Source organism: Haemorhous mexicanus, chromosome 3 (genome assembly GCF_027477595.1).
Source record: "Haemorhous mexicanus isolate bHaeMex1 chromosome 3, bHaeMex1.pri, whole genome shotgun sequence".
NCBI lineage: Eukaryota > Metazoa > Chordata > Aves > Passeriformes > Fringillidae > Haemorhous > Haemorhous mexicanus.
In genome coordinates this window covers 39,976,813-40,001,318 of record NC_082343.1, presented here as the reverse complement: position 1 = coordinate 40,001,318, position 24,506 = coordinate 39,976,813, and the positions used below count along the sequence as shown (strand labels likewise).

Below are 24,506 nucleotides of genomic sequence, written 5' to 3'. Positions count from 1 at the left end.
CTCGCATCAAAAAATGCAACAGTGGTACTGCAGTTGTATCTTCTTATCTTTCTGTTACTCTTCAGCAAGTTCTGTATTGAGATATGCAGTTTAGTCACATAGAGTTCTACTGCATTTCCTTTCTTTTAGGCCAAGTCTTCATCCCTAGATTTTCTGTGGTATCATTGATAAGTCAACATTGATAAATCAAAATTTTTAATTAAGATCATAACACCTGTTGCAACTTTAAAATTATATGGAAATTAATATATTAATTTGGCACTTAGCATCCTTAACATTCCATAATATGAAACTAGAGAGTCCTTGCTTTGGAAATGAAAGCATGCTGGATGTTAAGATGACTTTTAAAATTTTGTTTGGGAGAAACAAAAAAGAACATGATAATCTCTCTCTTCATGGGCACTGTGGAAGTGGACATCATAAAGGAAAGTGAGTGCAAATAGCTGGTACTGTATGAAATTGTGTGTTTTAGTACCCATTTAATACTTTCTTGTAATAAGCATGGTGTTTTCATATCAGTGGACATGTAGCAGAGGTGAAGAAACACTTGGAAGTTTTTGTTTTAATTCATCTCAAGCTCCAGATAAAGAGCTACATGTTTAATTACTCATAAAGTTCTTGCCAAAATCAGAATTTTCTATTTAGAAGGATAAAATTTTGTTCCAGTTTAAGTGCAAGACATTGGGTTAATATAAGATTATAATTGGTTTGATTTTGCTGTTTTCTTTGCAAGTCCTTGAAGTATTCCTTCCAGACAAAGGATCGTTTGTGTTTTGTGATGGAGTATGTTAATGGAGGAGAGGTAAGTTTAAGAAAGATGTTCTGTACCTGTAACAGTAAGGCTGTCTTTGGATTACACTTTTAAAGTTTTATTTTTTCCTTGCTTTTTTGCTCTCTAGTATCATTAAAGGGCTTTTATAAAGAAAATTGAACTATTTTATTAAAAAGGAAAAAGTTGACATGTTTTTATAACTTTTCTGTCAAAACTATTTCGTCTTCTGGAAAAATTAGACTTCTGTATAGTGAGAGATAATTTAATGCTAGAGAAATAATTACATATACTTGCTTATTGGTCATTTAATTTAAGCATATTATCACATGTTCTGGCATGAAACAGTCATAATCCAGTGTAAACAAGCAAAAATAATATTGGTGAGTGTTACTTTTGTCCTAATACGAGATGTGTGCTCACTTTGCTCCAACTATTACAAATATCTATTGGAAACGAGTGGAGCATTCATGTTTTTCGTTGCTTGTCTCCACTTCAGTTGCTGGGTACTCTGAAAAATTCCACTAAAGCGCTGAACTTCTTAGAGTGTTGTTAGCTTTGAAGCCATTGCTGTCCTCCAGCTGCTTACTAAAGAATGAAATATCAAAAACGATACCTAGCAAATGGAATTAGAGAACTGCAATCGAAGAAGAGGGCTTTTATCTACCTTTTAGATGCTGTTTGCTATTCAGACTGTGTCTTGTTACAACATCAACTGAGGGATTTTCCTTATTTTGTCAACTGTATGCTTCATGATAATGTTAAGGGACTAAGTGTTTCCACTAAGATTTTTTTTTTTTTAATTAAAAGACTCTTTCTTCATTCAGGAATTGCTGTGGCATGATATGTAATGCTTTGCATTATGTTTTAGCTGTCTTCTCCTGCAATAAAACTGCTTAGCTGTAATTCCAATGCCTGCAGCCCATTGGATCCCAATTTGTCCTTGGCCATCCTCTACCAGCCATGCCTAAATATGGTGCTATAGGGCTCTCATTTGGGAGGATGGCTTGTTTAACTCAATGTATAAACCCAGTTCTGCAAATCACAGGTGTTGAACCAGATACAAAAATCTCCCTCGACAGTAGAGGGATAACAGCCTTCTCTTGGACACTCAGCTGGCTTATTTGACATTGAATTTACATCACCAATATTAAGTCAGTGCTGTCTGCAATGAGTTTTAAGTATTGTCTTATAAACTAGCTAATTCTTCATGGTTTTCCTCTGTGTAAGATCTTACTGCATTTCTGTAATCTCTGGGAAGACAGTTTGAAAGTTGAACGTAGCTATTTGTCTTTTTTTCCATCCTTTTTGAATGCAGAGCAGAGCCCACAAAGGATGTTTTCAACTCCTTTCTTACGACTAAGGATGCTCTGGCTGTATTTTGGTCAATTGTAGTTTGGTCAGTTGCATTTCTCTTCATTTCTCTGCAACTTCATGGCTACAACTGCAAGTGTTGTGTGTCATGGCTTTGTGGGTGGCAGCCTGCCTTTGCTTTGGGGATTGCAATTACAAAGTACTCGTGCCAGCATTGGGTTACTTTCTTCCAGGTATGGTGCTGCTGTTTGTCAGTGTTGCTCATGTACTTTGCTGATGGCTTTCTAATTCAATGAAGCTAACTCTGAAGTTTTGCCACAGTGGGAAAGAATGTTCTTTTGGGAGCAGGCAGTATTCTTTGAGGAAACTCTCTGGATTTGCCCACGTGCTTCTCTTTGACTAGAGATCTGGAGTAGTAAGTTGGACAAACTGCCTTTTTTAATAGGAAAGTCTTTAATCTTACCAAATTTTCTTGTGAATTTCAGACTTTAGTCAGTGTCTTCCAAAAAATACAGAGGATTTCATATTTGTAAAAATAGCCTTACTATTAACTCAAAGTCACTGAAAGTAAGTTGCTCAAAGTTTAGCCAGCATTTTACCTTATATGATACGCAGACCTTTTTCTTTTGCTTCTTCTATCTACTATTCTGTTTGTGTTTCAAGGAAGTTACATTTCCCTATATATTCTGACTGTTCAAGGTGTTGAAAATTCGTCTTTTAATTATGCCCTTCCACTGGGAAATTGGCTGTAGATGTACCCTGTTGCTTTTGATTCTCTCCGGTGCTGTGCTACCTTCAGTGTGTTTCTGTTTAAAATTCCTTTTGATTACGTATTTCTTTTTAGGTATACTGTTGTGCCTGAATCAATTTGTTGGGAATTTTCATGGATTATGTCTTTCAGGAGCAGTTCTCATGAAGGAGTTCTTAGAAGTTTGTATAAATATTCTCGTCTCCTAGTCAGGTGAAAGCAAGAAAGTGCTCCCATTTAGGCTTCTGCCCTAGTACAGTAATAAAAACTGTGGTCAGCAATAGGAGTCTTTGCTTCCTCTTTCTATAGCTAGAAAAGAAAACAGTCAAGGAAGGGGGCACAGAACTTCACACTGGAGGAGAAGTAGTTGTGTTAAATCCTTTATTTTTATTAAAAATCTAGATCCACAGTGAAGTTAATATCCCTCTACAATAGTAACAATTTATCTTTGCCTTACCTTGCCTCTGTAACTTCAGGTTGGTTGGGCTTAGTTAATAAGAGAACATGTTACAATGAAAATGCAACTGCAGCAGTTTTACTGGTCTATGTGTGTGCTCTTTTACAGTGTACAAAGCATTACAGTAAAATCCTTTGGATTCCATTAAAAAAGCCCCCAGCACATTTGTACTTTAATATACTAAAGAAGACCATTAGAGGATTTTTTTTTCCAAACAGATTATTCAGATGGAGATATTGAATGTGTTTTTGTTATACTGAGATCGTTTTTCCTGCTGCCGAATGCATGATTGGCATTGTGCATGTAATGAAATAATTGTTGTGGGCCAAAAGCTTTATTTTGTCTTCATTTGGTTTTGCTTTTAGACTCCATGGGTGAAATGTTTACCAATGTCTATTGATCATAGCCTATGCTACAGTGTACAGCTCGAGGGATGTGTCTGCCACTGTAATTCCTTTTCAACACCTTTGTTGTACTGTGGGACTTGTGTTAAAGTACCATTAAGAAATTGAAATTAGCTTTCAAGAAAACAAATATTCATCTGGCTTAGCTGAGTTGGCCAAATGGCTCTTTATTTTTGGGGAATACTTCCGGAGTGTATGATTCCCAGTTTTTATTTCCAGTATTTTGCTTACAGGTAGAAAATGTTTTAGAAATTAAATCTATTACATACATTACTCTGCAGAGTACCCTGATTCAGCTGACTAATAAGTTGATTAACTTCCTCACTCTGCATTTAAGGATAATTCCAGATTTCTTACTTTGTAACAAATGTAATTGGTAATTATGTGTATAATAAAATTAGACCCTAAAATTTGTTCAGATGCTTCTCTACATAAGAATTCTGAATCTCTGTTCCTCTTGGCATTTTTGTTGCACAGCTCTTACTTCAATTCATTAGGCAGGAGAGAACTAAATGGCTTGTTGTAATTGAACAAGTGCTATTACTGTCTAGAAAAAAAACAAAGACAGAGGATTTACAACCTACTTAACAAAAAAATAAGTAAACAAGAGAATGTTCCTTGGCCTTAAATTATGATAGTCCATGGTAAGGGTGATATATTTCTTTGGGTATAGAATGTGCCAAGAAGCCGCACAAAGTCTGAAACAATAAATAAATAATTTGAAGTTTCAAGGTTGCTACTGCAAGTGCTTTGCAAAATCAACACTCAAATATAAAATGCAGGGCTGAACAAACCCAGTACACAGCAGCAAGAGCCAGACATTCAACTTAGAACACGCTAAGTAGGTCACTAGTGTGTGTACAACTTTAACATATCAATTGATACAAGGTTGTGTCATTTATATATTTGGCATGCTTGGATTTGCAGCTGAATATACTTCTATATTTGATCTTTGTTTAAATTTTTCCATCAAGTTTTTTTTATTAGGAAAAACCCCATGAGAGCATTGTTGTTCAGTTTTTAAAGGCATAGCAAGAAATTTGGAGCTCCATTCCTCACTGTAACAATAGCACCCTCGTGTATGCCATCAAAAATGTTATGTGCAAAATGGCTTTCTTTGTGCCAAAGCCATTTCTATTGTAATTCCAGTGATTTTACAGCACATATTTAATAACTGTAAGTCAATAAATAGTGAAAATGTCGGAAACCTTTTTTTAACCTTCCATCACATTTCTTCTTTGACTTAATAAATATAATCTTCCTGTTCTGACAATTGTAAATAGAACGCAGTGGCAGAATTATTCTGAAATAGTGAACCAGCTAATTAATTAGCTGAAAATTATGCTGTAATCCCCCTGTAATCTCCCTGCTTTCCCTATTATAATTTTAGAATCTGCTTAATATCTTTAGCATATATCTGAGTGTATGAATGTGCTTTTAATGTGCATTTTTTATATCTAAATGTACGTTCTTCATTCAAAACTAGCAAGTATGGTTTGGTGACAGCTCTGTTAGGTGCTATAATAATGTGAGGAAGAGTGACTGTGGTGTCACATATACATTAAAATAAGCTGACTCAGAAGCTCACAGTTTCTTTGACAAACACAACTGCTGTTAGCTGTTTCTAGCTGGTCATTTTACTTTGAAGTTGATGTTTTTAATTAATATCAATGATCTTGTTGGAAATAAACACTAAAGAAAGTAATTTTTTTTGTATGTTAATTGTCAGGCTGTCAACTTTTAGATTCAGACTTGGGACACTTTAAATGGAAACTAAAACAAAAATGTTGGTGACAAGTATCCTGAAGTTTTAGAATTTTCTAAGGCTGCTGTTCAGCTACTGGATTAGTCTCTTTCAAACAGAAAATTGTAATAGTCCTTTGGAATAGATATGAAATGTAGGACTAACTGGGAGTTGCAAATTTTCAGAGTGTGTTGATCTGTAGTTTTAATTACTTTTAATCCATCAAAACAAAAAAACACTCTTAAAAATGAGTAGCACTAGCTTAAAATTTATGAGAGGCCACAAAGCAGACATAAAGGCATAAATTGCCTACATTTTGTATTTTGCTTTATGTGAATGACATTCTACTTAGCAGTATTCGTTTTCTTTTTAAATGCTACAGCAATGTGTGGAAAGGACCACACAAACTGGGAGATGTACTTGTTCTTTTCCCCGTTTGCTAATGCATGAGGCATTAATTCAGACTTGGTTACTTGGTGTGGGTGGGTCTTGTGATTGCACTGACCACTGGGCAGCCTTTGGTACAGGGGGCAAGTCACTGCAGAGAGGGCTCCTGTCCCACCAGGGACTGGTGCCTAAACAGGTGAGCAACAGGAGCCACAGGCACACCTGCAAAATAAAGATCCTCCTTGTCATGCAGGTTTGCCTTTTTTATACAGGGTGTCCTGAGTACTGGAAAAGAAATTGAGTGGGAAAACCAGACACAACGAACAACATTTTAAGTATTTTCTTTAAATCATAGAGCAGTTTCTGTATCCTGTGAAGTCTCTGCTTATACACATATATGCTGCCAAAAGGCTCAGTTTACTGGGAATGTTGTTTAGGCTGAGACAAAAGTGATACACCTATTATGAGTTACAATTATCAGGAAAGAAGTTGACTTCTAGTTCATAGCAGTGACTTTTTAATTATGTTTTGAGAAGTCACAGAATTATCAAGGTTTGAAGGAACCTTGGAGATTATTTAGTCCAGCCATCAACCAAGCACCACCATAATCCCCCCTAAACCCTATCCCCAAGTGCCACATCCAGAAGCCCACCCACTGAAAATAGTGCAGTAATTCCTACACTGTTCTGTGCCATGTGGATAGTGTAGATTTTCTAAAGGCATAAAGTAGGATGTGATAAAGACAGATTAGGCACATCATTGGCTTTTTTTTTTTACTGGTTAGCTTTTGGGTAATTTTTAACCTACCTTGTCATTTCACAGTTCTCATCTACGTGATACTTCAAACAGTGAAAAAAGAAACCCCAAGCCTGCATGCATAGCTGTTGTGGATTTCACTGTCTATGTTTAATTTATAAATAATAACATTTTTTATTTCTGTTTTGTTGTTTGTGGTGAAGCCAAAAACATTGTAACATGGCCGATCTGGTCTTAGGGAGAATACAGAAATATACTCACTAATCTTTGCTTGAGGAATTACCCAAACTTGCTTTCAACAGTAAATAAAACTCACCACTTCAGAAAACATCTGAATTGAACAGCTAAAATGTGCTTTTTTAGATGTTGTTCCAGGTTCTGAGGGAAGATACTGAGAACCTTACAGAGATTTATCTTACACCTTTTCATTGCAGCTGAAATTACTGGCAATACATAATGACTATTATTTTTTGCTGAAAGACTTTAAAGTGCCTTAAAGTGCTGTTACTTCAAAAGCATTAAAGAAGAGACAAAACGCTCAAACCAATGTTTACATTGTAGCAAAGAAATACACTAAATACATGGATTTGTTTTTATAAGCCCTCAGCATTGTTGATTTGCTTTTTCTAGTGACTACTACTGCTATATATATATGTGAATATATGGTTTGTAAAATGCCAGTTCCCTGTTCAGTCCAAATCTTTTGAAGAACTAGACCTTTTTCAGTTCAAAGAAAAGTTACTAAAGCACTGAAAATCATGAGGCAGAACCGAAATCTATGCATTTTAGTGACATTTCTCAGTGGCTTAAAGCAAAATCTGAGGAAGTAGCAGAGGGAGAAGTACAGAATGGTGCTGTTGCGTACTTTTTCTTTTTTTTTTTCCTCTGGTAACTGAAGGTTAAATGAGTAGCAAGCAGAATGCCTTAAACAAGATTGGTATATTGATTAAAACGCTGATTTAACAGCTCGCTTTCTCCCTTTGGAAACCTGGAAAAGATAAGCCAGCTGCTGTCTAAGAGTGCTGAGTGTCCACTGAGAGTACACTATCTATCATCACAATATGGTGATGAGAGGTGTTTTATGTTTGTGTTAATTTCCCCCACTAAATCAGTAATTATTACAATCCTGTCCCTGCTGTTTACCCTGCAGCTGTTTTTCCATTTGTCGAGAGAGCGGGTGTTCTCAGAGGACCGCACACGCTTCTATGGTGCAGAAATTGTCTCTGCCCTGGACTATCTGCATTCTGGGAAGATTGTGTACCGTGATCTCAAGGTAAAAAAAAGAAAGGAAAAAAAAGTAATCGAATTTTTGTTTTTGCAGAGACTATGGGGACAAACACAAAGTAATTATAAAGTTGCACCATTCAGAGTTAACGGGGAAAAAAAAATCTGTGTTCAGTTTTAAGTTCTGTGTGTGCTGGAGGAAGTTGTTTGATATAGTAATCTCTAGATGGGTACATTCCCTGACTTTGATTTGATTATGAAATGAAATAGGATACCTTAGTAGCAGCACTTGAAGGAGATTTAAACTTCTGATCCTCATCCTCCCTACACCTGCCCTGTTACTCATAACTTAACTTAGATTTCAACACAAGTTGCAAATTCTCAGTGTCCCAAAACGAGGGAAGTGGTGAATTGGGACAATGTGACTGCATTCGTTTATCTCAGCAACCAGGTGTTTCTGTATGCATTGGAAACATTTAAAAGAATTCAGAGTACTTCAACAGAAGAAGAATTTATTTCAGCATTGATTTAAAAATTATTTTGTCTTTTGTGTCTTGGGAAAGATTTCTGTTATTGGAATGTAGTTTGTTGTAGATTTGCCAGTATATACAGTTGTCAGGTACTCTGTTACACACTATGAACATGTTATATGGAAAAATAACCTCTGTTTTCAACAGGAACATTTTCTAACTTGTGTAAGAGGAACTCTAAATTCCATGATGAGAGAGTTTTATTTCTGTGTCAAGCCTTTAATTTCATATACAGGAACTTGTGCTTTCCTGTTGTACATGCACAGTAGTGGAATTGGTTCATGCAATCCTTTGTACAGAAACCCAGGAGAAGGAGGCAATGGTAGGCAAGTTCTGCTCAGGGAGGCAAACAGAAAAAAAAAGTACTGAGCTCCCTGTTTGTAGCAGAATCTGTTGTAATAATGTGAAATGCTGTGAAATCCTGGGAAAATATAGAATTGTCTGGTCAGTGAGTGATAGTTAATAGTTTTTTAAATACTAAATAATAAAGAAAGAGGAGTTTGACATCATTATTCTTCTATTTTTTGTGTTGTCTGCTTTGCATTTTCTTTGTAACACGCTTAGACTCAATAGGAAATCTATACTTTTGATAGTATTTCAGTCTTTATGCAGACTTAGAATGACAGGGCTATGATTGTTCTATGTCAGTATTTTCACTATATGCATTATAATTAGTAAAAAACCAAACCATTTTCTGTAGAGAAAAGTTGTTCAGAATGTTTTCCTTGGTTTCAGTTCTATCTGTATTTTAAGTACAGCTAATTGAAACCTTTTGGGAAAGTGATATTAGCCATTATTCTGAATGCTTTCACATTTCAAAGCAAGGATCATGTATTTAAAAAGCAATGCAAAGCATACAGAGGTGTAAATTCACAATTTAAGAAATGTCCTTTGCAAGTAGACAAGGAGGAATTGACCTCAGGGGTGTTTTTATCAGTAGCTGCCCTATCCCTAATTCTGTCTATTACTGAAAAGGTTCTGGAAGTTGGAGGTATTTTAAGGATTTATGGATACAGGCTGTTTCATGACAGTATAGAAAGTAAAAGGTATCTTGATCAGTGGCTGTCGTGTTAGACCAAGGGAAACCTCTGAAGTCACTGACCTGTGATTTACTATTGTAAACTCTATTTAAGTATTAACTAATTATGTAGCTTGTGTGGCAGTAGACACTGTTACATGCTGTAATGTGGTAGATGCTGTATTTTTTAAAATTACAAAATAATTACATTCTTTTGCAAGGAATAACTCTTTCTTTACAAAAATTAATGTAACGCATCGATCTGTCCTGTTAAGAAATACTAAGGGAATATTTTTCTCCCCAACACACAGTTAGAAAATCTAATGTTGGATAAAGATGGACACATAAAAATTACAGATTTTGGACTTTGCAAAGAAGGAATCACAGATGCAGCAACTATGAAAACATTCTGTGGTACTCCAGAATACCTGGCACCTGAGGTATGATTTAGAATATTTTCTTATAATCCTGTATAAAATGTTTCTTTTCCATTTAATTTTAGACTGACAGTCTGCCTGATTAGTACTCTATAGCTTTTATTCAGAATGGAATATGCTGCTATTCTTTGTGGTGGTTGTATATATATTGATGCTCTGCTTCTTAGTGTTTAAAAAGGCCTCTAACGTGCATTTTCCTTCTTATGTTTGCCTTTCTCTGTTAAAGTTTTTATCTTCCAATGATTTCTTCAAAAATAATCTTCCATCTGTCTGTCACTTGGAACATATGATCCTCCTTAACTGAGCTGTATAACTAGCATTTATATAGCCTCAGTGGAGGCGAGGGGGAATAGGAAGGTACTGAGTTGGATGGGTTTTATCTGAATTCCCCGGTTGCAAGGAGAGGGAGTTGAAATTTTAGATGCTTCTGCTAAAAGCAGTTGAGTGTGTCAGCCCCAGAACTGGTTGAGGTGGGCACCAAAACTGGCTGTTTCCTAGTATGTGAGCAGAAGTGGCATCCCAGGGTATGGCACCCCATCTTTGCCATTAGCTGGCACTCAGAATGCCAAGCGTCACACTCCTGAAGGATTGATAAAAAGATGGACATGAAGACATTGCTTTGGTTCCCCTTGCAGGAACTTTGATTGGAGCTCTGGTTTGGCCACTTGAGAGTCTGTTGTGGAAGCTCAAGTCATCCAAATGGTCTGCTCCAGTATTATTAGTGCTGACAGCTCTGCCACTGGTGCCTGCTGAAAAAAGGCAAGGGAAGCAGCACCAAGATTGTGTTTTGGCCCTGCCTGGCTTCAGTCAACAGTACTGACTGTGGTGCTCAGAAATGTCTCTCTGCCTCTCCTCAGGGGCTGCCAAATACAACTCCAGTACCAATATGAAAGACAGCCTGATTTTTACTTCATGCTAAGGATTCTCTGGATGCTGAATTAGCCCTTATTTCCAGTCTTGTCAGCATTCAAGATTTCTAATTGACATAGTGCACACCTCATATTGAGATATGACTTTCTAGTCAAGCTAAAAGATTTTAAAAGGCCCTTCAGTTCTACCATTTCGTTGAGGAAAGTTTTAAGGAGTTTCCAGGGGAAATTCCCATCTCTTGCAGCAGCTCTCCACTACAGTAGAAGTCTTGTTGCTACATATTGCCTTTGAAGAACAACCTGCCTTAGCTGGAAGGGAGGAGGCACTGATTAGACATAGGTCTTTATTCTCTTATTTCAGCAGCACTGAATCCTGAGTAGCAGGCACAAGCCCTGGAGCCTGTTTCAACAAGCAGTTTTGATTGCATTTTGTTTTTTATTCTAAACCTTGAAATTAAGGAATGTCAAACAAACAGGTACACATCACCTTCTGGATAGTGCTGGCTGGAAATCAAGATTTTAGGATGGCTAGGTATGTGGGTTTGAGAATCTTTCTAAATCTCTTAAAGTCCCTTTCAGTTTGCAATCACAGAGGAAATTGAAACTGCTAATACTTGTCTGTAAGTGAATATGATAGGTAGAGTTACTGAATTCATTTCGGATGATAGCAAGATATTTTGATATGTTCTTTCTCCAACAGTAAAGGAAACATCAGTATTTTTAGGAGCCACTAACTTTCTCTTTGTACATCTGGTACTATCATCCTCGACTCATTTGAAAACGTGTTAGCTCTCTTTCATCAAACTTGGTTTTAGACTCTCAGCACAAGTTACTTGATCCAGTTTGCTTTTCTATACTCTAGAAGCCCCACTTCTCTGCTCTACCTCCCATTATGAGTTATTTTGGAGACCTGCCCTGTAAAAATCTGTCTTGAAGGAAATTGATTCTTCATTAACCTTGGGAACAAGGGAGCTCATTCCCTTTTCCCTGAGAGATAAAGGGTTTTGAGCAAGCAACCTATTAAGGTTACTGATATGGCATGAGAAGATTCAACACCTTTAGGAGGATAGCTGCTCACCTGAGACAATTGTATCTATTTTTGTCAGGGCAGCTCACTGATAAAGGGACCATCAGGAGCCTGGGTCCTCCAGTCTGTTTGTGAGCTTGCTTCAGAGAACCAATGCTCAAAAATCACTTCTCTTTGCAGTTCAGGCCACAGAAATCATTTTCAGGTGCCAAAGATTTACTACCTTGTGGCAAACTTCAAAACATGAGAGCCTGATGTTACAGCTGGACTTGAATCTTGTTACCATGCTGAATTTCTGCCTGTCTATCCCAAGACAAATGGCAGCATATACTTATGTTTTGCCTGGTCATGGTAAGTTTAAAGGCAGCTTTAGAGGCTAGCTATTAATTCTCCAATTATATGGAGAAATCTATTAATCATCTGTCCTTTTAATAATATCTTTGCATCCTTTTTTTTTTTTATCTGTGTCAGCTGTGATGGATTCATCCCTTCTTCAGGTTTTTAGTTCCCTTTCCCACGCACTTACTGGCTGCTGATAGAGAGCACTAGAACAGTGGACTGTGTAACACACAGGGGCAGCCTGGGACTGCTGCCTACCACCCCAGGAGGCAGCTGACCAGGAATATTTCACTGATGGGAAACTCTACCCAGCCTCAAAACTGACTTAATTGTTTTTTTTTTTTTTTTTTTGGTGGTAGTTGTGGTTTCAGTTACAAACTTGGTTTTCCCAATGCCTTTTGCACCATTGTTTGACACAGAGTCCTGCTCACTATTCCATCTTTTTGCAAAAACTAGGTTGCAGATGCTTCCAACAGTAAGAGAGGGAAGTAGGGAAGTAGCTAAGACAGATGAAGGTATATTTCCTCCTTGCATGACAGTCTCTGAGGTGAAGATATCTTCGTGGATTGATACAGAATTATTACCCAGGACAATTTCAGAATTATTCTTGATCAGTTAATAAGCTGACCTGTTGCTGCATTTTCCTCACAGACCTTCTCTTTCTGAGACCAAAGTCGTCCTTCTGACCCTCTGTTGAAAAGACTCTTTCATCTCACATTGATAGGGCCTGACCTCTCATACAGGACCTGACACTGACTGTGTAGATAATTAGGAGGTCCAGAAAAATGCCCCTGTCCATGCAGAGCTCAAATGGACGATGTGCCACAGAAAAAAACCTGTAATGAACTTGCCAGGGTAGAGTCAATTTGCATCTGTGGAGATTTGGACCATCCCTGATTTATCATTTGTGGAACCCATATGAACGTTAATGTGTACCTTCACCACACTCTAAGCTGTTCAGGGTATGCAGGGCATCTGGCTAAGTAGTCCATAGGTGCATCCCCATCTCCTAGCCTTTCCTTGTTTTCCACCACCAGTTTTCTATGGTCTAAAGAAAATTAAAATAGCATTGACTGTGTTCATCTTGCATCAGTATGTGCTGAGCATAAAATACAGTAGGGATATGAGCACATCCTCTAGGAAGAAAATACTTTCCACTGCCAAATAGCAGGGCTTATATTTGTTAACAGTACAGATGTACATTTGTCACACTTATTGAAGAATGAGCAAGTAACTTTTTGTTTGTGAAATTTTATAGTTTTTTGAGAATAATTTGGTTGTATAATAGCGAGATTACCCTTATCTTCTGCTGTAGAACTAACACAAGCCTAATTTTTTTTTGTGTGTTTGAGTGTAGTGGTAATAATTAATAATTCCATTGGCTGTAAGAATCTATGACATTCCCCATTTGAAACATATAAAATATGTTAAAATTTCTCACTTAGCAGTTTTTCAGGACAAAGATGCTATTTCTTAAAAGTCTGTTTCCATTGTTATTCTTCAAAGTAAGCTGTCACATTAGGGATCATTGTGATGTCAGAAAATATTCGTAGATCCAATGAGAAAAAGATGAATTGTGATCCCATTTAGGTAACACAGATGTATGCTTAATTTTTTTTTTTTTTTTCAAAAAATTCTTCTTTTGCAGTTTTGGAGTGGCAAAGGCAGGTCAGGACCTCATGAGTTTTTCAGGGAGTATCACTTGCTTAAAAAAGAAAGAATAAAACTGAGGAAAGTACTTGTAATTATACCTGTGAGTCCTTTAAAAGCAGTTTGGATTTTGATAGTTTTCAGTTGACTGTCAAGGATGAGACCTGCTAATAAAAATACAGACTTGTACAGACTCCCTTTAATAGAACATTCAGGAAATGAAGCTACTTGGGCAGAGAGGTAAAATTTCTTTGGGGTCTGATAATTTATAAGGATGTTTCCTTGGGTGAGGTAACAGTTTCTGGATCTCTGTATTTCAGTTCAGGTTCCTAGGACTAAGTGCACAGGCTTTGTTTTAGGAGAGCAGTCAAATGTGGTACTAAGTTTTGGTGTCACAGGAGAGACAAGCTTTAAATACCAAAATTTACATTTTAAGTTTTAAGTCTCTCTAATAGCAGAAGAGAAGTTGGTTTGACTCTGAACAAGTCTGTAAGGGACTTCTTGGATGTCATTCAAATGACTCTTAAAAGATGTAGATGATCAATGATGTGTAGGTCTATTCTAATAACAGGGAAAATGGAAGGATATCATTATGTTTTATTGGCATAAAAATAGAAATTAGGTGGATAAATATGTATAGAAATGGTTCATATGTACAGGTTAGATGGATGCATTCCTATAAGGGCAGTTGCATTTTATTTAAAAAAGCAAACTATTTCTATATCGTTTGTGCAGTTACAGTCACTCAAGGGTATGTGGCAATGAACAAGAAGGGAGCAGATTCACGGCCTCTAACCCTAGGCAGAAGATGTGCATGCCCTGTAACTAAAAAAAGACCCATGAGGGTTAAGGAAATACTAAGATCAATTATACAATGCTTATTTGGCCAGTATTTTTTAGTGATTGTTCTTCTAAAAATGGGAGTGAGAGAGAGCTCATGTGTAATCAATTATTTCCATGAGTTTTATCTCTGAGGAGTGAAGGATAGAACTCTTACCAAGAGGCAGCTGCTGTCTCTCCACATGCTGCACAGAATTTCTTACTCACAGCTGTTCCTCTTGGGAAGGAGATGGCTTTGATATAATCTAGAACCTGGCCATCAAAGTTCAGCGACTGGATTTCAGCAAGGGAAAGCAGGCGTGCTTGTAACAAGAAAACCTGAACTTTTCCCTTGTTTTCAGGAATTGAAGTGAATTTTCTAAGAGCGTTGGTACATACAGATTACAAGAAGGTGACAATAGTGTCAGAAAAAGCATTTTGTCACTTGTGCAGCTATACATTTATTTTTGTTCTTTTAATACCTGCTTGGATTGGATCAGGATATTTGCCAAAGGCAGCCTGATAATATTTTGGAGTGAGACTATGATGATCTACCACAAAACTTGTCTGATATGAGATGAAACTAAGTGCTGTGTGTGTGGGCAGAGAGGGAACTACTGAAATGTGCTGAGACAGGCTAACAGCAGGGACGGATGTGTTGGGTTTTGCAGGCATCCTGACAAAGCATTGTTCTTAACAGGGGTTTTAATGCAGATAGAAGTTGCAATGCCAGTGTTAAAGAAGGGCTCCTTAAAGTGCTGGGAGAAGCAGGAAGGTACTTGTTTGCAAACAGCTTGATGAAAGCAGTCAACACTGTGGGTAAACTGAGGCAGGCCAGTTGAGAGAGATCAGCTAAGGTGAGGATGTTAAAGCTTCAGCTCACTCTACTACAGAGAAAATGAAGTTGCATGGGTAGTACAGCTGAAGCCTCTTTCCCTTCTTTCCCTTCTTTCACCTTTTCCCTTTTTTTCCCCCTTCCCGCTTTTTCCCTTTTCTCATGCAGCAGAGAAAAGAATTTGAGTACACTGAAGGAGGATAGTAAGGGAAGCTAATAGAAGGGAAAGGAAATGAATGAAATTAATGTAATGATGTCACAGGTAGATTGATAGATGAGAAAACAGAGATTAGAGATGAAAATATTTTTCTTATGGGGAAAAATGTGATTTTGGGCATGAAAGAGTTTGGACTAAAGATGATTATGTTACTTTGTTTATCTTTTCTAAGTAGGAACTGATAAGGTGTGTTGCAGGGAGACACAAATGACAGGAGGAATTAATGAGCAACTTGAAACTGAAGAGAAGCTTACTGAGAAGTTGTTTGGTTAGGAATATAGAGGAACTGAAGGACGGAATAATTTTGTCGTGACTTACGCAATTTCCTTTTAATCTCCACGTCTGTTCAATTTCATTTGAATTTGAAGATAATTGAGACATCAAAGTAATGTGCCTTTTGCAGTTCTGTGCAACTTTTTATAAATAGTAGGTGTGCCATTATTTAGTAATAGTAATGTGCCATTATTTTCCACCTCTAGAACTAGTGGATGGAAAAGGGAATTTGTGGAGATGGCATAAATTAAGGGAAGGCTGCTGTTAAGGTGTTACAACATGGATATGCATTCACAAGGTTTTAAGACAGATGTGAACTTCTAAGACTTGGAGAAAAAGAGATGGTGGAAAAGAAGCTTTATGTTGATCTCAGTTTTCCATTGTGCTCTAGAGGGCAAGTTCTCACTCATGTTTTGTTACCTCTGGTAAGCACTAATGGAAGATTGATAGGGTTTGTCTAGGGGAAGAGGCAGCTCTTGTTTTGATTGTGCTTCTTTTCATTTTGTTCACTTTCTTTAATGTTAGCTCTTTCTTTAGAGGAGGGATAATGAGACACTCTACCAAATTGTCTGCATTAATAAAAACATACTGGTGTTCTGGTTCATATGGTTTTGCTGAAGACCTGATAGGCCTGTAGTGGTGCTACTCTAAAAAGATGGAAAAAAATTCTGTAAGAAATTCTCATAAAGTGAGGTTAATGCATTTTCAAAGGACTGGAGGTAAGTTTGTTTCTCCAGCTTTAGTCTTGTTTTGTTATTTTCTTGTGAAAACTGTACTGGGAAGTGCATTTACAAGCAGAAATGCTGTGTCAGAGCACGATAGAGTCCTGGAAAGAGACACCTCCATCATTCAGCTTTTGTGCCATGATGGCATTTTCCAGTTACTCTTCACCTAAAGCGAGAAGCAGTATCTGCTGCATAGTTAAGGAATTGCATTGCATTTCTATGCATTTCTACCCTTGGCTTAGTGTCTTTGCCTCTCCAGGCATTTTCTGTGAGGTTTCTTACACCCTTGTAAATCTGAGAGTCCTTTATCCTTGTCCTGTGGTAGCTTGGAGAGAAGACTCAGGCTGTGCCTGTCCAGAAGTAGGCTGCTTGCAGCATCTTATCCTGTGCCTCAGGCAACATTGTGCAGACAGACTCAGTCAAGAGGGATGTGTGAACTCGTGTGGATATATTTCTGGGTTTTGTTCCTCCCTTTCAATACAATCTTTTTAGTGCTGAGCTAATTATGTAGTCTCAGTTTTACTGTTGAGTTAGAGTACCTGATCAACTTTCCAACTGTAAAACAGTTTGAAAATCAAATGTAGCTTACATGCAAGACCCAACAAAATTAGAAGTGTTAAGTACGTTTTGGCAGTTCACTTTTATTATGCCCAGTCCTCAAATGTACCAGCAGACAATCATCTGAATGTTAGTTATTTTTCACATGCTTATGTGATCACACAAAAAGTACATGCTAAAAAGAAGCAGATGGTGACAGATGGGGAAGGTTGAATAAGGTGGTTTTGGAAACCTAGAAAAATGCACTTCTGTAATAGTGTAAAAATAAAAACTCTTTGATCGCCAAGTTAGAATGAACAAAATAGAGTGCCCTCCCCACCACCCCCCGAGAAAAAAACTCAATCCAAAACTTTACTGATAAAAAGAAATGGAACCTAGGAGTGTTCAATATATATTTAGCAAAGTATGTTGTATAGTGCTGTTTTGTCCAAGGACAGAACATTAATTTTTATCAGCCAGAGACTTAGAAAGGTGGTAGTTTTATTCTTTCTTTCTTTTGAAATGATGAATTCAAATCAATTGTGTTCCATGCTCAAAGAATGCTGTCAAAAGGTCATTTTTTATAATAATATATTGGCAGTGTTGCAGGTTATGATAATATTTTTCTTCTGATGTCACAAAAAGCTTTTAACCCTCTTATTGTAATCATAAATAAATTGCATGTGTAATGAGAATATCTGTAGGACCAGAGCTAATTTGTAACAGGCAGCATTACCTCTTTCTCATACAGGCAAATGTAAAGCTAAGTAAATAAAGAAGGTCTAATCAACAACAAAAGAATCATCTTTTGTGTGGACCCCATCTAAGGATGTGCCTTACTAGGAGGGTTCAAGGTTTGCTTATTCATTTGCATTAATTCAGTGAAATCTCAACATTTGTATCTGTTGAGTTATATAAAAAAAAAATTAAAGCTTCTTTAAAAAAATTTCAATGGTGAGATTTATTTTATTCCATAAAATAATAAAGTATCTAACCTGATGAATATTAATTGCCAAGTCTTCTACCACCATTGATGAAATAATTATTTTTTCTTTCTGTATTTCAGTAGGTGTTTGTCTTAACTTACAGTATGAGGTGTTACTCTTTCCTGGTGGGGCAGAATGCTCTGCTTAAAAACCAAAAAGCCTCAACTTCTGATAACCTGTTCTGATATTCTTGAAAGTACAGTTAGTTTGCTCAGTACCTGAACAGTGTAGTTATGCTGTTGAGTTTTGCTTAACTGATTTTTCTTTTGGCTTCAGAAGGGTAGTTGAAGTTTATTTTCTCTATGTTTACCTAGATGCTTCATGCGTAATCTGATTCTTAGCAGAGGCACAATAGAATTTATTTTACCTGTGGAAGAGTGCTTTAGTGTTGGCTTGTGCTCTTGAACAGCTGTCTGTTGTATATTTGGCAACATTTTGTTTCTGGGTGAGGACCAGTGAAGGGGGGGTGAGGAGGAATAGCATCTATGCTTGGAAATATTTTCCCTTCTGATTTATGGGAGGTTCACAATATGGAATTTTCTCTTTACATTAGAGTTCCAAGCCCCAGATTATTGTTTTACATTGGGAGGAAATGAAAATGCAAGAAGTTATTTTACCTTGAAGTGCTCGGATCTCATGAAAATTCAAATTTGGTCTTTTTTTTCGGTTTGGTTATCACTTATCATGTTTTAGTGTCCCACATTCTGTCATCTTACGATCCTAAGTCATCAAAAAGGCTGGTGACTTGAATTTCAACACTTTTGTCAGCTTGGTATTGCCAGTGGGCCCTTGAGATGGAAATGATGAAAGGTAGACAAGGCAGGGTATCCAGAGCAGAACATCATTTATTGGCAACAACTGTTACCAAGATCAAAACCTGGGGAGCGTTTAGACCAGGGTAGGAAAGCATTGCTTTGTTACACAGACAGAAGAATTGCTGCAACATCAGCTAAATTAGCACAAAAATTAGACTTTCTCCTGGAAGCAGATAACCAATAATGCAATGAGAATTTGCATTTTCATGCTACCTGGGTAATCTCAGCAGTCACAACAATCAGTTGTCCACATGCAGTATCAGACTTCTCAAGGGAAAAGATGTAAAAACATGCAAAAATAATGAAACAAACAGAATACTAGGAAAGAAGTTAGCTCAACAACAAACTTCTGTATTCAAACTAGAACTTTAGGCAGAGAGCAGTTTTCTAATAAAACACATTTTTTTGGTAAAAACAAGTAAAGACTGTCTCAATAACATTGATTAAAACTTTTTCATTAATTTTCACTTAATCAATAGAAACATTATTTCCATCTCAGCAAAAACCTTTAGTTTTTCTGTGAGTAATGAAGCATAAACAAAAGCTGAACAAGTGCCTTTTAACATCAGTAAATATTCAAAATAATTTCAGGAAGAAAGAGCAACTAGAAAAACATATCACAGTATTATCATTCTTTATTACTTCTTACATGTCTTGCATCTTATGGCAGTGCATGTTTTAGAGCCTACTGCTAGTGCAGTGAGAATTAATACAGATATGAGCAGGTCTGCAGATTTTCTTCTAATGGTGGAGTGGGTAGAGTTGTGAGAGACGAGTGCCATTTTTTGTAGACTGAAATGATATTTTCCATTGATTTCCTGCTCTTCTGTGAAAGATGTCTTTTGAGGGGTCTTTTTAATGTGATGTGGTTGTTGGCTTTTTTTTTCCCAGTGTTACCATTGTTTTTTTACAGCACTTGTTGGAATACTCCTTTTCATGCGCAGTAACTTAACTACTTTTTTCTGTAATTTTCTTTTTTTTTTTTAAGTTTGAATTCTACTGAAATCTGTCTCTTCTAGGAGGTTAAGTGCATTAATTGCATGCTCTTTACCCTAGGAAGCTTTGCTTAATTCACATTTATACCAGAATATACTATTTCTAATACAGCATGTGTGCCAGCAAACAAAAAAAATATTTTGTTTGCTTTGTCTTTTTAGGGGTACATAACAAAAAGCTAGGTGAGATGGGCAAAATCTCAAATACAAAAATGTAAGAGGAAGATAGTTTTCATTAGGGCCAGAAGGGAAAAAAAAATGTGCAAACGAGATACAAAATGGAGAAAAACTACCTGCAAAAATTAGAGCAGTGGAAAATCTCAGCTGTTTGTTTCCCAGGGTCTCTATAACCTTGACATTTTGTCCTTTCAGCTGTGTATAACAAAACCAATAAGCATTCATTTAATGGTGTTTCACTATTGATGCAGCAACACTTCATACCAAGATACACTTATAGTAACTGGATTGTATAATTTTTGGTGAACATACCCTTCTGCAGGATGGATTTTCATACATCTGGGTAAAACTCTGTGTCTATAAAGAAATGTGCATTACTTTTGTTCGTTAGTGTTAGATTATAAACTTTCTCATTGTTTTAGTTGTTACCACAATTGATAGAAAGTTCTAGCAAATGGACTTTCTAACTTCTGTTGAAGAATAGGTGGGTGAGTATTTGTTAGCAGACCGACAACTACAGCAATAAGAATGTGTGAAGGGTTACCAGGAGTGCTTAAGGAACATACACTCCACCTGAACTGTAAGGTTAATTGAAAACAGTTTCCCCCCCTTAAATTGACAGTACATTGTATCCAAGTTCTCAGTTTTCTTTCACAACATAGGTGTGCAGACAGTTTGTTTAGATGTTTAAATAATTTCCCATCTGTTCTGTCAAAATTATTGATTGAGCAACAAGTTTCTTGTAATGTCCTATCTAAAGGTCTATGTCTGATAGATGAGGAGAAACATTAATAGGTCAAAAATGTAATGGCTTTTCCAGTAAGTTGCCTTGATTATCTAGCACAAAGTGTGAGTCCAATATTTTGATATTGTTCTTCTAGAGATAAAACTCAATGCTGACAACCCTTTGTGTAGGATTGACAATGAATTTTACAAAGGCTTTCATGCTCAAGGTGACTGCTACATTTGTCTGTGTTTGCAGAGTCCAGAAGTTACAGCAACTAATTACCATTTAGAGGTGTGTGGGAAATACAGCTCTGGATGGTGTGAATTTCTTCTGTACGGCCAAAAATCTTCCAGACCCTGCTCATCAGGGATGTTGTATTTCAAGAAAATGCAATAAAGACAGGATTAAGGGATTTTCTACATTGAGCTCAGTTTGTCTGAGGTAGTCACATCTCACTCAGTGTTCTGTGATTATTAAAGTGTAGGAGCATTTTAGTTTCCACCTAGGTCAAGTGGAAGTACATGACTGGTCACAGACTTCACCTGTTATACTGCTGGCTCCCCACCTAAAAAAAATTATTTTCACAGAAGCTTGTAAAAGCATTGTGTATGTATCAACTTCTCTTTGACATTCAGTTCCTATATCTCTGCCCCAAGCCCTTGTAAATAAGAGTTTGCAGATGTGTTTCAAGCTGTTGCTTCCAAAAAACCTTTCATCTCTTAGCTACTGAAGCAATATAATAAAAGATATGTTTTCACTAGTTTTCACCTTAAAATTAAATGGACATCAAATTCTGTGGACTGTATGTTAGGCTCTTAAAGGAGTGACATGCATAAAGCAAAGGACCTGGAGATGTATTGACTAATAAACCTAAAGATTAAAATCTACAGCCACTGGTGAAATAAAGGAAGAAGTGATTTCTGTGAGTTTTGTTTTCTGGGAAAGAGAAAACTTCCAGTGGTAGTAGCAATCTTTTTTTCAAGTACAAGACAGTGGGCTTCTCAACATTGGGGAATAGATAAGATAGTGCATTTTTTGGGCAATAAATGTAAATACAAGAGTATTTTTCTTAATTGACCTGTAATTGCTTGCCAAAAAAAGAGAATTATTATGTGAAAGGGAAAAATGTTGTTGAATTACTGTGATCTTAGCAGCCTGCAGAGTGTTTGTGTTGTCTTAACTATCACAAAGGCAAAGGTTGGTCTGTGAACTGAATTGTTTTGTACATAGGGCTTTACAGACTGCTCTGTGTACAAGGCACTGTCCCATTCTATACTTGGTCACTGCCAGTGATGCTCTCCAGAAACCCCAAGGTGTGCAGAGACCGTGGAATCACTACAGAATACTTTGTTTCCCCTTGTTTACTGCTATCTCAGTAAATTGAAAACATTTAAATTTGCATTGTGGTGTTTTGAGCACAATACAAATGAAAATTTAAAGGTGAATAAATAGCTCTCCCTTAGCTGGAGCTCTAATGTTGTCCAAAGCCTCTAAAAGATCCACAAAAGCACTGAAGTACCTGCAAATGCCTGGCAGCAGATGCCTGGCTAATGTTTCTTGCTTGTTAGGAAGTGTGTGTGTTACTTAACCTTTTGCATATTTATATAAGAAGAGAAAATACAAACTTCAGTGGCACCTGTGCAGCTGTTTTTAAAAGCACCTGTATAAACCCAGGCTGTGTCCTTGCACTGCAGGCGTAGGTGTGAGTTAGAGGAGCTACAATGCCTGTAGAGCTGTGCTGCTTTCAGTGCAGCAATGAGTTTATGCCCTCTTTGGAACCCTGTTATACTGCTGGAGGGCTTTAGAGAAATGCAGGCTGGGAAGAGAAGCAGGGCCTTAATCTTCACCCTAAGCAAGCCCAGCTGTTACAGCTGTCTGTGTGTGCAGGAAAAACTGGCAGAGGCACTGTAACTTCTGTGTCAGTGTCACTTTGGGTACAGATTGGCAAGCATTTCTTTCTGCAGCACTGCCACACCTGATGCTGCCCATGTTCTCACTTGTGCTACTGCAACTGCTCACCTGGCAATTGAGTGGCTTAAGGCAGAAAACTTGATTCAGGTGAAAAATAATCCAGGGTGAAACTTTTTCCCCATTTTTTTCCCTAATGTTTGATGTAGTGTGTTGCATAGTTTTGACAAGGTAAGGGAAGCTGTGGTGAGAGAACAGAAACAAGAGCCTGGATTAGGCTGGCAGTGCCTCTAAAAGAACCAGTTGTTGAACTAGAGCCCTGCAAACAAGTAGAGTAAGATTTCCCCAAGTTGTAAAAATGATGGCAATTGGGAAATGATTATTTCCCATGATCTGTGGTGTCATCCAGACTGAACTGCTGAAAGCAGTCAGTCCACCTGCTTTGCTCAGTGATGGGAAGTCAGCTGGGTGCAATGATTATGTCAGGGGTGGATGACTGTAAATGCTATCCACACACTGATGCCACATTGTGCTGGAGCTCTTGTCTCCCAAGACCTCTCCTAGATCTTGGCTTGGATTTTGGCACCCCATGTATGTGAAGGGGACAAAAGTAGGAAAATTGTAAATCTGAATGATGTGACTATTTAAACAAATTTTGTGGAAGAAAACAAGTCCATCTTTACTGTGTGGAAACACACCTGACTTGAGTATGTAGTCAGGGTAGGTGCTCTTTCTGAGCTCATGAGTTCTGTGTGTTCCTTGTGTTGTACCAGGAAATATCCATTGCTTTACAGCAGATACAGAGAGGTTGACCTTGTGCCCTCTACAATGCCTGTCCTGCTGTGACCATGAAGGGATTGGGTTGTTAGTGCAGGGCATTTACATAAAGATTGGTTGGAGAGTCCTTATAGCAAGGGACTAGCATTGGCTAGTGGTGGAGGCAGCTCTTAAGGGCAGCACACAGAGTCCAAGATCAAGTTTTCCGTGGTGTGTGTCTGTGTCTGGCCAGGTGCTTAGACTGGTACCCCACATATACAAAGATATCCCAAAGCTACTGGAGAGACAGCAGGATCACTCCTCACAACCAAAGGAGACTTTTCTAAAAGCAGGTATCTATTTCATGGTGGGCAAAAGATTGACGTGTCTGTAGGTGCAAAGACTGCAGCTACATGTCATGTTCATTTTATCACTGAGTTGAAGCTTTCTTGACCTATGTTCAGTGTGATTAAAACCAAATCCCTCAAATCCAAGGACTGTTTGGAAAGGATTCCATAATGCTAGGGCAGTGTGTACAGGCATGTTCTCATGCCTGCCCTAACTGCATAGGTTTGCTTGTAGGAGCTGCTGGACTCCAGCACTTCACTTCTTTTGATTTGATACAGTCTACAAATTCTGGAGTTTCTAAACACCATGAAGATTAGAAACTACTTAAAGGAAATAATGCATCTTCACTGTGAATGCATTATGCACAATTTTATTACATTTATATTAAAATAAGTTGAGATGTATTTTGCTTTATTTACACTATTTTCAGGCTGTTTTCCTTTTGCCTAAATGAAACCATTTTGATGCTCTTGCTATCTGGCTGGCTGTAAACCAGGTATTTAAACAAAAATAAAGAGTTGCCAGTTTTGCCAGCTGGGGATGAGAACCCGGCTGGTGATATGCGGGTTTGGGAGGCAGTTAATCCAGCTTTTATGCTTTTTTATGATTTTATGTAAAAAGAGGTTAAAAATCACATTTGGCTCTTTCTTTGTACCACTGCTTTGTTGCTGTTGTGGGAATGCAGCAAAAGGTTGTTCATACTTTTTATTATTAT

At 37.4% G+C, this 24,506-nt stretch overlaps 1 protein-coding gene across 4 annotated transcripts in view; it reads left to right on the top strand.

Moving 5' to 3' along the window:
* The window catches only part of AKT3 (AKT serine/threonine kinase 3), a 153,017-nt gene that overhangs the window by 104,800 nt on the left and 23,711 nt on the right, over positions 1-24,506 (top strand). For all 4 annotated transcript variants that reach the window (XM_059841462.1, XM_059841461.1, XM_059841464.1 and 1 more), the window contains 3 exons: positions 734-802; positions 7,730-7,852; positions 9,663-9,791. In XM_059841462.1, the coding sequence (XP_059697445.1) occupies positions 734-802; positions 7,730-7,852; positions 9,663-9,791 (321 nt within the window). The remainder of the gene's footprint in view (positions 1-733; positions 803-7,729; positions 7,853-9,662; positions 9,792-24,506) is intronic.